General features: G+C 43.9%; 1 protein-coding gene across 1 annotated transcript in view; it reads left to right on the top strand.

The window, feature by feature from the left end:
* Positions 1-17895, top strand: part of LOC124712308 — a 257556-nt gene that overhangs the window by 180915 nt on the left and 58746 nt on the right. Inside the window, exons 4-5 of the mRNA XM_047242600.1 lie at positions 716-1015; positions 9826-10164. Of these exons, the coding sequence (XP_047098556.1) occupies positions 716-1015; positions 9826-10164 (639 nt within the window). The remainder of the gene's footprint in view (positions 1-715; positions 1016-9825; positions 10165-17895) is intronic.

The raw sequence follows: 17895 nt of genomic DNA on the forward strand, positions 1-17895 counted from the left end.
TTACCTGAAAAGACGTCCGTATTACATACCACGTAATTTGTTTGTAGTTTACGTAATTATAAAATGCATTGTAATTACCGGTCGTGGACGGTGAATAGAATACGAAAAGAGCCAGATGTTCAGAGTTCAAAAAAGGTGTGAATCAGATATAGAATGGGAGTGCGAAGCGAACGAAACGAACAAGAACAACTCGATACTGAACTAACTATGAGCAGTTAGCAGTGGGACTGCGACGAGTGGTCACGCGAAGAAGGACGAGTCCGGCCGAGCGAGACCGAGACCGAGACAGACGAGAACGGGACCGAGGCTGGAACGAGACCGTCCGACGTTCCGTTCGGGAACGAGACCGACCGTTTCCAGGTCCTGGGAACTATAAGTAGCGAGCCGCGACCGTAGTGATGAAAGACCATTCCTTAGACTTCGTTCCTCGCTCGTTCCGTTCATCTAGGTGAACTGTTCCTTTGGACCCGTTATTTCGCGAACGATCCATCTCTAGTCTGATGGTCACCTTGTGAGGTTAACCATGTCTTCTTTAGAATTCCAAACGTTGTGACTGAGACTGATGTACTTGCCAAATGTGTGGCATTGCGGCGTAGAGCACCGGTGGTGCAGTCTGTATTGGGTACTTCTGCGAACGTTTACAATGGTGTCTGTGTGAACCGTCCTATTAGCCGCCAGCACGTGTTCGCCGCACTGAACTGCCGCTTGCCCGCAGGATGACGAGACGGAGGAGCAGAGCCCGCTGCTGATGGACTCGCCGCAGTGCGTGCTGTTCGGCACGTTCATGATCTGGTTCGCGTCGATCACGATCAACCTGGGCCCCACGTTTCTGAGCGGCGCGCTGGCCGCCAGCGCCGAGGTGAGCCACAACGCGCCCAGCTGTCCTCTGGTGCACGGGCCCTTCCGCCACTACGTGCTCAACGTGCTGTGGATCGCCGTCAACGTCGTCTGCGTCCTGCTCACGCTCTTCCACCTGCACAAGCTGCACCGCGACCTCACCAAGGCCAACGTGCAGGTAAGTCCACACACTCACACACAGTTCTGTAGGACCAAAGTTCCTTGGTCGTGAAACGAATCAGTATACTATTAAATGAAACAAGTTTACTGTTACCAGTCACTGTTTATTTATCTCCACGACGCGTTTCAAAGGTTTAAACCTCCATCATCAGGTGAATTTACATTTGTTAGTACGACATTTGTATCCTACGGCCTTGCCGCAGTGGTAACACCATTTCCCGTCAGATCACGGAAGTTAAGCGCTGTCGGGCTGGGCTAGCACTTGGATGGTGTGTGGCGTCCCCGCACTCCAACCGCGTGCTGATATTGTCGACGCCGTAGAGCTGCTACTGCCACAGCTCTCGCAGTGGAGTTGAGACACGATGCGCGATGACGTAGGTCCCCGTTGGTGAACGGGAGACAGAAATGCGAACTCGTACGATGGATGCTTCTTCTGATTTAAGATTGAATGATTCATTGCCCGGATATGCAGTAGTTGTTAAATCTTATCTCATCCGCATCCTACACGCCACCAATTGCGAGGAAGCATTGTAACTATCAGTCTTCTCGTACGTTGTTGGCTCGTTGCTATGGAGTTGTTGAAACTGTATGAAGCGAGATCCACACATACTCCTTGATCACGTCTGAGTGAACCTACGCTGTAACGTTAAAAAATGTTCAAAAGTTCTCTTTTCAATTAATGAAGTAGGTATTTTGATATTCAGTTTAAAATGTCCCTGCTGAACAGTCGTTGGTTAACTATCATTGATTAAATAACTTAATAATGTAGTCCACGCTTGATATTTCACTTGGAACGAACAGTTTGTTGTTCCTTGGCCACTAATACTTTATAACTTTTGCACCACACGTACACGCAGTTGGTTGGTAAAGTCAGTTCTATTAAAATTAATTTGCTTGACAATTACGACAACTTGACTCTTCAGCGTAATTGTATTATCTTCGTGAAGTCGTGTAATTGTGTCCTACTCGAGACTAATTGAGTGTAGTCCTTTGATATACTATCCACTCTTCTTTTAGTTCCAACTACTTGAAAGTCAAGTCCAATATTCACTAATTTCGTCAATAAAGTTCAATTAACCCGTTATGCGCGGTTAAACGCGTCTATCAGTTCCTGTCTCTGCTTAGAAAATCAGTTTCTGAAGTTCGTGAATCATGTTACGCAAGAAACACTTCTGAACACAAAACAATCTCGTTGTGTGCCGTACTCTCAATAACTAAGACAAGAATTGTTCTCGCACAGGACGAGAGCCAGCAATCGAGTTCTTCCGTGAAAGAGTATTGTAGGCGCATTGACTTTCTTCGTTGCGCTTACAACTCTCTCCCACATAAAAGTTATCTCTGACTAACATCATCTTGGACTTAGCTTTCAAGATATTAATTGCAGTTATCACTTGGATATTTGTCCATTAATTAAATCTGAGGTTTCTTCCTCCTCTTTTCATAACAAAAACTCTCAGTGATATATAATGTTGTTGTTATCAAAACTTCTTGGTTTTAGCTTATCGACAAAGATGTATTTGCCAAGATAACTCTTCCCTACTTCATATTATAATATTCTGTCTTAATTCACGTTAAGGGGGTCGTTGGGGTGTTATAATAGGTGACCATACGGTCTGCCGAGCGCTGTTGGCAAGTGTGGTGCACTCAGCCCTTGTGAGGCAAACTGAGGAGCTATTTGATTGAGAAGTAGCGACACCGGTCTCGTAAACTGACATTCGGCCTGGAAGAGCGGTGTACTTACCACATGCCACTCCATATCCGCATCCAGTGACGCCTGCGGGCTGAGGATTACAAGGCGGCCGGTCGGTACCAAGGGGGCCTTCATGGTTTCTGTGGGAGGAATATGGCACTTGTGTGTGAGTTGTGCTACGAGTTATTGGAGGAACTTGTGGCACTGTCTAGTGGAGAAAACAAAACACTATTTCAGAACACGGTTTTGGGTTTCTTTTAACAACAAAAATAAACATATATCTAACGGTGAACATAAAAATAAGTAAAATAGAGTACCTCCAGTGGTCACAGTTTCCTTTCGCTGACCTAACACATCACATGTATACTGTCATACTTTGTAAACAAATATGACTTCTGGAAACTATTGGGTGCAAGGATCGTACAGCAGAAGAGAAACATTATCGGAAAGTACAAGGAATATACATCGTAACAACAGTAAAAACATTACTACAGAATATTTTTTTAACGATTTGGATGTGTTTGTTTTGATGTGTCGAATATATGCGTTGGAATTGGAATCTGGTTTCGCAGGACAGAGCGGATCAGGTTATAGTTGTGTAAATGGGCCAAAATCAGTTAATGTCAGTTGCACAAAACACACAAACTTTATTTTCCTAGAACATTTAATCACACAAGCCCTTAAAGACATTCAAAAACAATAAGGCTGAAGGTCCGAACGCAAGTTATTAAAATTGCCTTGAGTAATACACACTGCTGAAGGACTTAGTTACAAAATTTTACATAAAGACTCGGCTGAAGGCCACACACTCTAGATAGCTGTGAGTTTAAGGCCAAGATTACAAGAATTTCAGATAGAGAAGAACATTTTAAAAGGTTTTAAACTAGTGACTTTTCAAATTTCAATTTAAGACGGCTGATGGTCTCATCTTAAAATATTTCACCTAAGATTTGGCTGAAGGCTATTTACTGAACACAGAACATCTCAAGGCTTAGGGCCTGCATAATAATGATTTCCAATAGGCAAATCCCCTACTTTTTTAAAAAAATTATTTTAAGCACGAATGTTCAAAGTTTTAATTTAAGGCGGCTGAACCATAAAAATAAGATGACGAGCAATAAACGGCATGACCGCCAGCCGCGCACGGCTCAGGAATAAATACTTCAGGTGGTATATAAATCCGATTGTGACTAGTTAAAATAGCTTAAACTTCATACTCGTTTAAACAATCAGGTGAAATGTTAAAATAGCTTAAACTTCATACTTGTTTATACACTCAGCTGAAATGTTACAAACTTTAAGTACAATAATCATATTGGCTACAGTGGTAAAATTATACATAAATAACAATTTTAATTCGGATTAATAGATAGATATGAAAGGCTGCAGGCAAATGGAGAAGAGGAGAAAGAGAAAGTGAGGGGGAGAGAGACGGTGGAAAGAGTGACTGTATGAGAAGAAACTTTACATGGCAAGGGGTCTTAAGATTATATGTTACATGTAATAATTGCCTAAAGGTTGGGGTAATACATTCCTTAATGCTTTAAAATAAGCTGATGGATGTACAATCTGTGCCAGTAGTTGATGCAGATACAGTTTGAACGCAACTCTCACACAAATGTAACACTAACAAATGTAAATCCACCTGATGATGTAGGTTTCAACCTGTGAAACGCATCGTGGAGATAAATAAACAGTGACTGGTAACAGTAAACTTGCTGATTCATTAATGTCAATAACAGCCACGGTAAAGCGTAACCTAAAAATGCTCGCATTTAAATCAGTATACAGCTTACAGAATTCTGATTACAAAATATATAAACACAGAATTCAATAATTAATATGACAAAGAAAATAATAGTAATAGAATTCAAAATATTGCTGAGAAAAGTTCTCAACGTCTGCGAGGAACTCTTCAACAGAGTAGAAATGTAGTTCGACTTCGATTTGAATTTTTGGGGTTTATCATGGGGGTACTTTAATTCTGATGGGATCCTATTTAAAACTAGTCCTATTGAATAGTGCAAATATTTTGTGTATCAGTGTTTAAAGATAGTTTATCCAAGTGTACATCGTGTTTCCGACTAATGTTCACTGATTGGATGTTGCAGTTTCTTCTGAAAGAGTCAATATTGCCATCAACATATCCCATGATGGGATATACGTACAGGGTCGGCACAGAATCAGGAGACACCTAAACAGAGCCCAACACGATATTTACAAACTAACACTGATCGCCCTCCTCTGTTTACGTCCTGCCGCAGAGGGCGGGCTCGGTGTTTCTCTACTGGGTTCGGCCGTTTCCTGTGCGCTAGTGCTTTCATCGATTAGAATCGCTAACTGACGCTGACATTCAGTTTCAGGAATGAATTTCCTCGACCAAACACTCTAGAATTAGACGTTATCTTAGAGAGGAAGTAAAGAGTGTAGAAGTAGTTGGTATACATCTCTCCATATCCAGCGGTGTGGAGTATGTGAAGGTCCTCTACGACGCGATCTCCGACATGATACCTTCTAGAGACAAATAAACGAGCTCAAATTCTGCCACTCAAATCGTAACGTGGGTGCCGTTCAGGTCGACTATGCTGAGCTGAGATTGTGGACGATCCAGATGTTCAAAATTCCTTTCGAACTGCCATAGACGACGTGATGTCTGCCCTCGCCCTTACAGAAAATAACAGGGACATTTTGCAGAGAAATGGGCTCAGATCAGCACATACCCCGTCCTTAATGGCGTTCGTCAGGTTCGCATTACTTTAAATAAACACGTCCCATCCGCAGAGCTGTCATCATTTACGACGGACGGCAGAAGCAATATTCCAGCTCAGGAAGTGGCAAAGAAGGCCACACCAGATCTGAATTTCTGCAGAGGAGAACATCTAAACTGCCAACTGAGGACGAGATCGCTCACCCGTCGCATGCGTTCCTTGCTGTAACGTATGTGACCGGGCTCAAGAATGATGTGGCCTATTGCTGTCACTGACGGGTCCTAGCGACAGTCTGCAGGTGACTGTATGACACCACAAAGGAAAGACCTACGCCCATTACAGGGGCCGTTCCTGCTCCGAAATCGATGTCGACAGATGATGAACATGCTAATGGAACATAAATATTGACACCATCATAGTGCCCACGATAGCTTTCGTGTCAGACCATCGGGACTCTATCGCTCTATCGTAGGCAGGTCAGCCTACTTCTGACACTCAAAATAAAGTGTCGAATCGCTCCCTTGAGCCCGTCACTCGAAAAGTCTCCACTTCCACTTGACTCCAGCAGTGTCCCGCTACTGTCGAACTCTCATTGGCTGAAGGCCATCCCCACCAAAATACATGGGAGGCGTGTGTATTCGTAGTTACTTAGTTACCTAATTATCGACGTGTTACGTGCATCGTAGCTGCGACCTCTCCCTAATACGTGGAGCGATTAAGTTTTACAATTACATTATATCTCTTCAACAGGAAATGTGGCAACAAGCCAACCATTTACATAACTTATTAAGTTTTCTTTTCCTATAGTGATTCACTATGTTGAATGTCTCATAAACACACACACACACACACACACAATTCTACTGCACATTTAGAAATTCTCCTGCTGAGTTGTCAAGCAGATATGATGCCAGTTTGTCTTTAAAATTAATTTTATTATCCACTTGTTTCTTTAAATTACTGTGTAGGTGTTCAAATATTTTTTTTTTTGAGTACCTGGCGACAGTCTATGCCATACTAACTGATGGATAATGTTACTCATTTTTCCTTCTAGCGTTACATGAGTTCTACCGTTGTTTCACAACTGTAATTGGCGGCTAATAGCAGACTTCATACATGTGCAAATGTACCGTGGCAGTGTTGTACTTATGACAAACTTTTTAAAGACCTCTGTACTGCAGGTCTATAGCAAACAGAGGACACTAACTTTACACAAAAGTGAGTTACTCTGAAATATAATGTCATAAGACATTACTAAACGAGAATAGGAAGATTAAGTCAAATGTACGATAGTTCATCTACAAACGCAAACATTATACGTAACGCAAATGTTGCAGTTCCTTGATAACGAAGATGTGATACATGTGAATTCCCTTTCGGTTTATTACCATTATAAACTTTCACTTATTGATTTACTCTCGTGCATTATTTAAAACGATGTGGTCAGGCCTTCTGCTTCACCGAATTGAATGTATTGTATTCTATCTAAAGTCAATGACGGTCCATTTGTAGAGAGCAAATTACATATGCAACGATAACGAATGAATCTCATCAATCTGTGCCGAAGTCCTTAAACCACTAACTGCAAACGTGTATAGCAGTAGACAATGGGCGTTTCGAACGCTTAATGACATAAATTGAATTTTAAAGAAATTATTCCACCATGGTCTCAGCACTGTTTGAATTTTCAGGGAATTTTTATAACCACATTCTTGTGTAATTTCCTTCTTGTTACTGCTAGTGATGTAATTTTGCAATGTAAGTACGTATCGTCTCATTAAACTCATGACGCGAAGTTGGTATTTATAAACATTAATACACTATTTCCCTGTTTTAAAAAGCCGTTTCAGTTTTGACGTGTACCTTTGTTTCAAGATTCTTGCAGAAACAGGAGAAAACCTGGTACTATAGTTAAATCGTGAATCACCCTTGAATGACACACCGTTTGCATTTCAGCTGGAATTTCTGTCCGTTCCTATGTAGCCTAATGGAATCCGTTCCAGTTTTCAATTAATTGTTTCTCCACTATTTCGCTTTTGTAAATAGACTAGCTTAGCTGGGTCAAGCTGGAGCACCCCATCAGTCTGATGATTTAGTTCCGTATAAGAACTGTCGCATAAGATAAAAATTGCTCTCACATTCAAAATATACACTGATGGGCCAAAATATTATGATAACCAGCTTAATACCTTGTTTGTCCGTCTTTGGAACGAAATACATTACTGATTCTGCTTATTAGATATTCGACAAATTGTTGGTAGGTTTGCGGAGGTATGTGGAATTCTACGGACAGGTCATGCACTTCGCGTAAGTAACTGGCCGTTGATTTGCGCACGCAGTGATGGCCCTCGATAGCTACTCTGACGGGTTCCATAGGAATTACATCAGGCAAATTTGGCCGTCGGGATATCAACGGGAATTCACTATAGTGCTCCTCAAATCGTTGTAGCTATGGTTACGAGACACGGGCAATTATACTGCTCAAAGATGACATCGCCGTCGGGGAAGACATCAAGCATGACGGGATGTCGGTGGTTCGCAGGTGTCAGCGTGTCCGAGTACTACCACAGGTCCCATACAAGCGCAGAAGAACGTCTCCCTTAGCCGAACACTGCTCTCACCAACTTGCGTCCGTGGCGCGCTGCACACTTCTAGCTGCCGTCCACCTCGGTGACGGCGTTTGTGGAGGCAACCATCGACCTAGTGTAGCAAAAGTAGCTTTCACCCGAGGAGCCGACACGTTCCATTGATTGACGGTCGAATCCCTATGGTTCCCTACCCACTGCAATCATAGCTGAGGATGTCCTTGGGTCATCATGTGAACTCGTAGGGGTGGTCTACTGTGGGGCTGCATATTCAACAATATACGATGGTCTGCTCCGAAACACTTGCACGTGTACTAGCGCTATGCACTTTTGGCAGATATACCACAAATCTTCATGTATTCTACTTTACAGAGCAGACAAGCTCCCGAATCCCACGTTCTATAAAGATTCGAGGACGTCCAATCATTTAGCACCTAATGGTAGTTTCACTGTCTTTCTACGTCTGTCCGAAGATGCTCACAACAGTAGCACGTGAACATTCCACCAGCTTCGCCGTTTTAGAGATACTCGTTCACAGCCTCTGCATGATAATAATCTGTCGTCTGTCGAAGTCATTAATCTCAATGGATTACCCAATTTGTAGCCAATATCTTCGCTCGTGTGATCCCCCGTCTGTATCTACTCCTCTTACATACTTCGTTACTGCTGCACTCGCCAGCAGGTTACATACGATATTATGTGTCCGAAGCTCGTGGTCTCGCAGTTGCGCTCTGCGAGGGTTCGATTCCTGCCAGCGTGAGTGATTTTTTTCACCTGCCTCGAGATGACTGAGTGTTTGTGTTATCCTCATCATTTCATCGTAATTCGTGCAAGTGGCGAGATTGTACTGAGCAAAGTTTGGGAATTTGTACGGGTGCTAATAACTACGCAGTTGAGCGGCCCACCATCCAATCATCATTATCATCATCATCATCATCATCCAATGTCACGGTGGGTATTGGTCATAAAGTTTTGGCTGATTAATTTATTACTTCATCTTAAAATTTAGAGTAAATTCTCTCGACGTCTATCTAGGTGAAAATGGAGTTAGGTGTAATGAAAATTAAAACTCCAAAAGTAGGTGAAATAAGATATATTTAATGTTTTACACGAAGATCTGTGTCTGTTTAATTGCGTTGATCAAGCAATGTGTGTTTGGAAGTGACAAGCATATTAGTAATTTCTTTTGTGAAATCGTGGTAAGCGTAATATTTTGGTAGTTATAAAACGTAAAGAATACGTTTTTGAGAGATATTTTCACAGTAGAATATGTAGACAGTTTTGTACTGCGATGCTGTATGTAGACGTCACTTGATGATGAGAGTTAAGCCGAAACAGCACTGTCGTGTAAAATATTAAATATTTTACGTTACTGCACGTAGTATTGGAGCTTTCATGGTCTGTATGTCTTACAATGACGCATACTACGCTGCGGGCCCAACGGATGTAAAACATCTCAGATGATTCAGTCAGTAGGCCGGCAGGTGTGGCCGTGCGGTTGTAGGCGCTTCAGTCGGGAACCGCGTGCCCGCTAAGGTCGCAGGTTCGAATCCTACCTCGGACATGGATGTGAGTGATGTCCTTAGGTTAGTTAGGTTCAAGTAGTTCTAAGTTCTAGGGGTGATGACCACAGATGTTAAGTCCCATAGTGCTCAGAGCCTTTTTTTTTTTTTTTTTTTTGATTCAGTCAGTGTCTGAGTCGAAGTGATTAGAAACTACCTCGTATAACAAGAACAAGAGCACAGTTAAAACTGACCATTCGCGATACATCTACTGCGATTATTCCGCATTCTCGAGACACTTTATTCCTACGATCGGTGTGCAGGCTGTGAGGGTGGCGGGCCTGGTGACGACGCTGGTGAGCGTGACCGGGGGCAGTGGCGGCGGAGCCACCGCGGCGGCGACGGGCCTGCCGGGGGCGGTGGGGGCGGGTGCCATGTCCCGCGGCCTGCCTCCGGGGGCGGCGGCCGGCGAGAAGCTCGGGGGCGGCGCGCTGGCCGAGAGCCGGCGCATGCGCAACTACCTGCAGCGCGTGGAGCGCGAGGGCGTGCAGCGCGTCAAGATGTTCCTCGTCATCACGGCCGCCTACGTCGTCTTCTGGGGGCCGCTCTTCCTCGTCACGCTCGTCCACCGGCCCGCGCTCGGCTCGCAGCTCGGCTACGAGGTGAGCCCACACGCTCTGCTCTGCTCTGCTCCTTCCACAAGTCCCACTTTCTCTCTCTCTCTCTCTCTCTACCTGCCCACTGTACTAGACCAAAAATGTATGCACAGAAATATGGCTTGTGTAGTACGTTTCATGATTTACAGACTTGTTTACTGTCGTCAACGTATATTCCCCGAAACAATGGTAACTGGGGCAACAAACGGCAGAAATAATATGAGTGGATAAATTGTTCTCGGATTTCCAGCGGCATCTAGCGGCTGAAATGTCACGAGCATTTGATCAAGCACTTACAAGTATTTCGTTGTCTTTCCTGAACACCGAATCACTGAAGTCACGACGTTCTCGCAATACACTGTTCGCTCGCTGCAGATTTATGAGGTTGTACCGTGTGAGTTTAACTACATGCATAAAAGAGCGATCTCAGGCAATCCACCTTGACAGAGAAACCCGCCTTCACCTCGTCGTGTCAGGGCATCCTTTGAAAAGCCAACAATCGGTGTTACCTTATACTAGGCAATAGAACAGAAATAATGCCAAGTGAGTGACAATAGACATAGACAGAGAAACCCAAAGAATGTAATATCCGCATGCCCCCTGTAATATCAAGTCATCCCTTAAAGTGCCAACGATCGACGTCATCTTGTCCTTGGCGTTGGAAGAAAAATAATACCGTGGCAGTTTAACTGTACGCGAAACACGTGCGATATGTGAGAATCCGCATAGACAGAAAAACCCAGAGAACGTAATGTCCGCCTGCCCCTCCCGTTCTCCTTCCCCCCCCCCCCCCCCCCCCCTGTAATATCAACTCATACCTTAAAGAGCAAACGATCAGTATTATCCTTGGAACTGTGAGACTCAATCTTTAGAGACGATAAGAAGTGTTTTGGAAGATTCCTTGCGAGCACTTTCGAGGTCACTGACATTGTCGGCTTGAAGTGCAAAGCATTGTTGATCTGCTATTGCGGATAGCCTTTATTTTCCATCATAAAAACGAAAGGAAGCAAACTTATCTGAGATTTTCAAGTTCTTCTCGTGGGTGCTCCTTACCAGCAAATGCATACACCCTGCGTACAAGCGTATTTAGGACCCCATTGATTGGCTCGGTATTGATACAGCTGACCGCTCGCAAGTACCTATCCCTTTGTTTCGACATCCAAAGGACATCATCTCCAAGGGTAATTTCACATGTCAAACGCTGCTACTATGCGTTTATCTTCTAAGAGGTATTCTCTGTTACTAACAATCATTTTATATAGGACTGATACGGGCATAGTACAATTTCTCAACTGTGACCGGATGAGAACCGTGAACGCTATACTTCTCGGGAAAGCTACACTATGTGATCAAAAGTATCCGGACACCTGGCTGAAATGACTTACAAGTTCGTGGCGCCCTAGATCGGTAACGCTGGAATTCAATATGGTGTTGGCCCACCGTTAGCCTTGATGCCAGCTCCATCCTCGCAGGCATACATTCAGTCAGATGCTGGAAGGTTGCATGAGGAATGGGAACCCAGTCTTCACGGAGTGCTACACTGAGGAGAGGTACCGATGTCGGTCGGTGAGGTCTGGCACCAAGTCGGTGTTCTACAACATTTCAGTGGTGTTCTATAGGATTCAGGTCAGGACTCTGTGTAGGCCAGTCAATTACAGGGATGTTATTGTCGTGTTACCACTCCGCCATAGGCTGTGCATTATGCACAGATGCTCGATCATGTTGAAAGATGCAGTCGCCATCTCCAAATTGCTCTTCGACAGTGGGAAGGAAGAAGGTGCTTAAAACATTAATGTAGGCCTGTGCTGTGATAGTGCCTCGCAAAGCAACACGGGGTGTAGGTCCCCTCTCTGAAACACACGACCGCACCATAACACCACCGCCTCACAATTTTACTGTTGGCACTACACACGCTGGCAGATGACGTTCACCGGGTATTTGCCATACACACACCCTGCCATCGGATCGCCACATTGTGTACCGTGATTCGTTACTCCACACAACGTTTCTCCACTGTCCAATCGTCCAATGTTTACACTTCTTCCACTAAGCGAGGAGTCATTTGGCATTTACCGGCGTGATGTGTGGCTTGTGAGCAGCTGCTCGACCATGAAATCGAAGTTTTCTCACTTCCCGCCTGTCATAGAACTTGCAGTGGATCCTGGTGCAGTTTGGAACTGCTGTGTGATGGTCTGGATAGATGTCTGCCTACTGCACATTACGACGCTCTTCGTCGGCTGTCTCTGTCGGTCATCAGATGAGGTTGGCCGGTATGCTTTTGTGTTGTACGTGTCTCTCCACGTTTCCACTTCACTGTCACATCGGAAACAGTGGACCTAGGGATGTTTAGGAGTGTGGAAAAGTCGCGTACAGACGTATGCCACAAGTGACACCCAATCACCTGACTACCTTCGAAGTCCGTGAGTTCCGCAGAGCGCCACATTCTGCTCTCTCACGATGTCTAATGACTACTGAGATCGGTGGTATGGAGTACCTGGCAGTAGGTGGCAGCACAATGCACCTAATACGAAAAACGTATGTTTTGGGTGTGGCCGGATACTTTTGACCACATAGTGTATAATGTGCATGTATCACACAGAATCTATGATTTAAGCCTTTTAATTTTACAGTTTGTTACCATGGTTTATCCTAGAAAAACGTGCAAGATGGACGTATGTCATGCGCTGCAAATATATTTCTTACATTAGAATAGTAACAGCGTTGCATTTCACATGACTAATAGGTCAGAAACTGAAGCGAGCTAATATTATAGCCTGACTTAAGTGCAGAACCATGTAGCCTTAGAAGTGCATGTGTTTATATTCCGTCTTACAAATATCCTTCTGGTACTCATCTCAGACACTAGAACAATACTTTAGAATACCGTAGTTGATTTATGTAAAATGCTTCAAACTCCATCCGTCTGGAGCTACATCATGCATAAAAACTACCCATTTCTTAATGTTCTTAACTGGCTGCTATTGAATCACAACACTTTCAAATCAACTACTATTCTCCTATAGGGGTACTAACCTCCTCGACACGAGCGCATCTGGAGAAATCTTGTGCACTTGGTTGGCTGCGGACTCGACAAGCTCCATTGATTCACGAGAGGTGGAATGTAGCTGGTCAGTTGCAGATTAAATCGGTAAGGGTGCTGCAGGGTGGGTTGGTCAATGACAGTGAGAGGAGCTCTTTCAATCTCTATCCTAAGAATACGAGAATGCCCTGTCACTCCCTCCACGTATGGAAAGATCACAGGTTATGCTCTATGCTTGAGGTGCTGGTCTGGTATGCTTGATGATGTATATGTTCGAGAATTAACAATAAATGGATGTACTGAACAGTCATCTATCTACATTCATTACATGTACGACTGTCTGATGGTCGATAGCTATATGCAAGATGTGGTGATTTTGTATGGCACAAGATACGATTTGCGTGTTTACTAAGTCAAAGTGGTAAGTGGTGACATATAGCCTTGGTGGAGATCGGTGTCACGCTGAAGTAATCAAGCTTTTGTCGTCAGCGGTAGAGCAGTGTAACTGAGGAACTGTGTTGCGGTATTTTTAGACCTGTTTGCAAGGTTTAACTATCAGTGCAAAATGGCGATCTGTACAAAATATTTTTGCCACTGAAAGTCTCATCTGCAGAAAGAAACGGTGGATAGTGCTTCCACACTGGCAGCATCAATAATTTGGGGCATATATTAAGTAAGAGCCACTCAGAATGTTCCATTCATTCACAAGACAGCCTTTGTGCTGGGGCATAGGAGCCTCTGCATAGCAGTTAGAACATTTACCCTTTTGGAGGCGTTTGTTGAAAGCATGACGTCACGATTTCCAGGAAGGGTAACACGTGATGGAGAATGTGCCTCGATCGGACCATCAAGAAGTATGCATTCGGTGTTATTCTGGGCTACATTCGGAAACAGGTCCTGTTAAGACAAGAATTTTCATGCAGACAAGCTGAGACATCGCAAAAGCTCCTACAAGAATAAAAGCGACCGTTAACTATTTCTGCGACACTTTACGATTTCGGAGAGGGAGACTTAGCTCTTATTTACATATACTTGTGACGTCAGTATTACATTGACAACCTTGTTGCTGCGCCTGCGAGGGTGAGTCGCTGTGCAAACATCTCGTTCAACACTCGATCTGCAGCTATGAAAGCCATGTCAGCCACAGTGGCTAGGTAAACTTGTCATGGCCTGAGGCGTTTCGCATGTGTTGCAGGCTGTCCCGTTAGGATCACTAGCAAGAATTGATCCTCTGTTATTCTAGGACGCGTTGCAAAAGATTTCTATAGGGTGCCCAGAGGGGCACTTGGCTGTTATTTACGTAGGCATGATACATCAGTATAACACTGGCCCTGCATGGGTGAGTTGATAGGGAAACATCTCGCAGCTACATGTCATCGTGCCAGCAACGGTTCCTGGGTAAACATGTGCATGCAATCAGAGGCATCTTGCATGTGGGACGGACTGGATCAGTGTGAGCGCACCACCTCAGTGTGGGCACATTGGGGACTCTGTATGGAATAGTTTGCTGATATGTCAGGGTCGAATTTCTGAACGATAGTTCTAAAGCTTTTTTACGTGCAATGAGAGTAAACTGCATTATTTTTGGCTGTTTAAGCGTTGTGAGCGTGTTTGCAGAGTGTTTTACATGCATTATTTTTGACAATTTTATGTGCAGCGAACGTGTCTGGGGGTCAGTGTACTGCACTGTTTTGTCAACAGGTCTGTATGCTGTGCAATGAATTATTTCGACAGTTTACAGTTTATGAGAGTGTATGCAGAGCGTTTCACATGCCTTGTTTTGGCAATTTAGGAGTTGTTTTCGTATCTGCCCATCAGTGTGCTGTATTATTTCGATGATTTAGGAATAGATTGCAAATCTGTAGGCTATTTACTGTGACACACAAGGGAGAGTGTTTTGAATCAGCGTAATAAATATACTATGTGACATCCAGGCCTAAATAAATTGTTCCAAATTGTCACTGAAGAAATAAATAAGAGTACATTCCTTCCTTTCTCCAGCAGCTAGACACAGTGTCAAAATGGTTCAAATGGCTCTGAGCACTATGGGACTTAACTTCTGAGGTTATCAGTCCCCTAGAACTTAGAACTACTTAAACCTAATTAACCTTAGGACATCATACACATCCAAGCCCAAGGCAGGATTCGAACCTAGGACCGTAGCGGTCGCGCGTTTCCAAACTGTAGCGCCTAGAACCGCTGGGCCATCCGGCCGGCGATACAGAGTCCTTCACCCGCCATTTTTGCCCAGACCACAATGGGACCACAGCGCCCTCTGGTGGCAGTACTGTGTACTAGGTTAGGAGGACTATGGACTTCATGGTGGACACACAGGATGGAGCTACTGCCTATGAAAACTCAAATAGTTTCAATAAAAAATGCAATAAAAATGCATATAAAATACTTATGTCCATCCTATCCAGCACTGACCCCCCACCAATCCGAAGGAAGAGGTGGTGGTCGGATGACTTAGGTTAGTGGAGGTAGCCCAAGTGACCTTTTTCTTGCCAAAATTTGAACTTCCCACCATTTTACCATTTTCTATGGTGGAGAAGGGAAGGGGAGGACGTTAGGTTAGTGGAGGTAGCCAAATTGACCTATTTCCCAGCCATAATTTGAATCTCCCACTATGGCGTCATTGTGACATTGCTATATCTATCGCCGCCATCTTGGATCCGCCATCTTGAATAAATATGGCAACAATGGAGAGTTTGGCAGAACGAAATTTCCCCAACTACTGATGGTTACGTTACAGGAATGTGTATCTGACTTCACAGGCTTTAGAGCATTCGCACAAGCGAGTTGTGCTTGTGTAGTGCCATTGCTATCTCCGTATCATTTGAATAACATTTTCCCTGTTTCCTCATACATTTTAGCTGTTGTAGATATTCGATCTACTATCAACTTCGGTTCGCAGACAGATATCCTCGTAGAAAAAGATGTTTTCTTTCACTGGTCAATTCTAATTGTTGCCATCTACACGAAACGGTTCACGCTTAATTGCTGATAGCTTCACAGAGTGGAGTACAGTGGGGTGTGTTTACACTACCGGTGGGTTCAAACAGGACGAAAATATTGCACAGATTATTCGGAAAGTAAAATGGAAGTCCCTCAAGGGAAGGCACGTTCTTTTCGTGGAACATCGTTAAGAAAATTTCTAGAATCGGCATTTCATGATGACTGTAGAACGATTCTATTGCCGCTAACATACAAACATTTCGCGTACAGAGGTTCATAGACAATCGAATTTCCCTCCTTAGATTTGCGAGTGGAACACGAAAGGAAATGATTAGTTGTGGTAAAGGGCTACCTTCTGCCACGCACCGTACATTGGCTTGCGTTCAATGTGTAACTTGTAATCAATTGCTTTCGTAACCTTCTGTACAGCGCTTTTAATTCTCTCTCGCTCTCTCCCTCCCTCCCTCTCTGTCTCTGTCTCTGTCTCTGTCTCCCTCTCTCTCTCTGCACGTCTGCGTCGTATTATTCGTCACCCAGCGTCCTGCAGGGGTTCTCAGACTTTTTATGGTGCGCCCCCTTTCTGAAACACAAATTATTTTGTGTCTTGCCCATCTCTTCCTCTCACCCCACTCCCCCGCCCCCCCCCCCCGCCCCCATTTTCTAGCCATCAACAGAATTCTCATACTTGGCACAAAAGAGGACAGCGACATCTATTTACATATGTCCAACTATTGCAACTATCAGTTACGACAACCACCAGACCAATAACAATAATTAGAGTGTTTCCTGCGAGCACACCGAGTTAAACATTTTTTAAATTATGATATATTTGTACTATTCGAAGTGCTGGAGTCTAATAATTAGAAATGATTTATAAGTAAGTAGGGGTGTGTATGTAGTTATTCGATCTGAGACAGAAATGAGCAAATATGTATATTTCACTACACCTTTTTTACAGACTAGTTCACGAGTTAATTAATTAATTAAAGTTTAGCGATTTCCACCTACAACCCCTCTCTACTACTTTCTGCGCACCCCGGCTGCTCTCCCACCAACCCCCAGTTGGCACAACCCCCACTTCGAGAATGGCTGATGTAATGAAACGGACTTCTCTTAAATTTCTTGAAGACGTTCGCTGTGGTGTTCAGAATCGTCAAACGGCCTTTGTCAAGTAAGTCCATCATCAGCCACACAAAACTGCGTGGCATTAGTCTTTTTTCTAGCTCGCTTTCTACTGAAGTTTGCTGTTTTTCGAATTCGTCTGACATTATATCTTACTGAAGACGGCTACCGAAAAACTTGTGAACAGCTTAGACGTCTGGCAGAAGTTTTCACGGTTGGAATACAAAGCTAAGTTTTTGAATCATGACGCAAACGTCGTTTTGAAGCAAGCAATTCATGTGATCGTCTTATATTGGAGCAGACTTATCTTGTAATGCGAGCCGACGTTGTCTCTTGTTTGCTGCAGCCGTTAATTGTTTGGATCATGCAAGAAATCTTAATTTCTCCTAGGTTTCGGGGCCATAATATTACGGACCACACCACCGTGTTTCCAATACAACATTAATTTGTTTATCACAACGGAACTAACATCATGGAATATACGCATAACAGATGAAGTCATTGATAATCAATATTGTCAGAGCATCTATAACTATTTTTTACAAACACTAACCTGCAACAATGCTACTGGTGCCGGAACATGTCGCCGAATAACCTCCGAATTTTTGTCGATGGAG

The sequence above is a fragment of the Schistocerca piceifrons genome, chromosome 8 (genome assembly GCF_021461385.2).
Source record: "Schistocerca piceifrons isolate TAMUIC-IGC-003096 chromosome 8, iqSchPice1.1, whole genome shotgun sequence".
In the NCBI taxonomy this organism is placed as follows: domain Eukaryota; kingdom Metazoa; phylum Arthropoda; class Insecta; order Orthoptera; family Acrididae; genus Schistocerca; species Schistocerca piceifrons.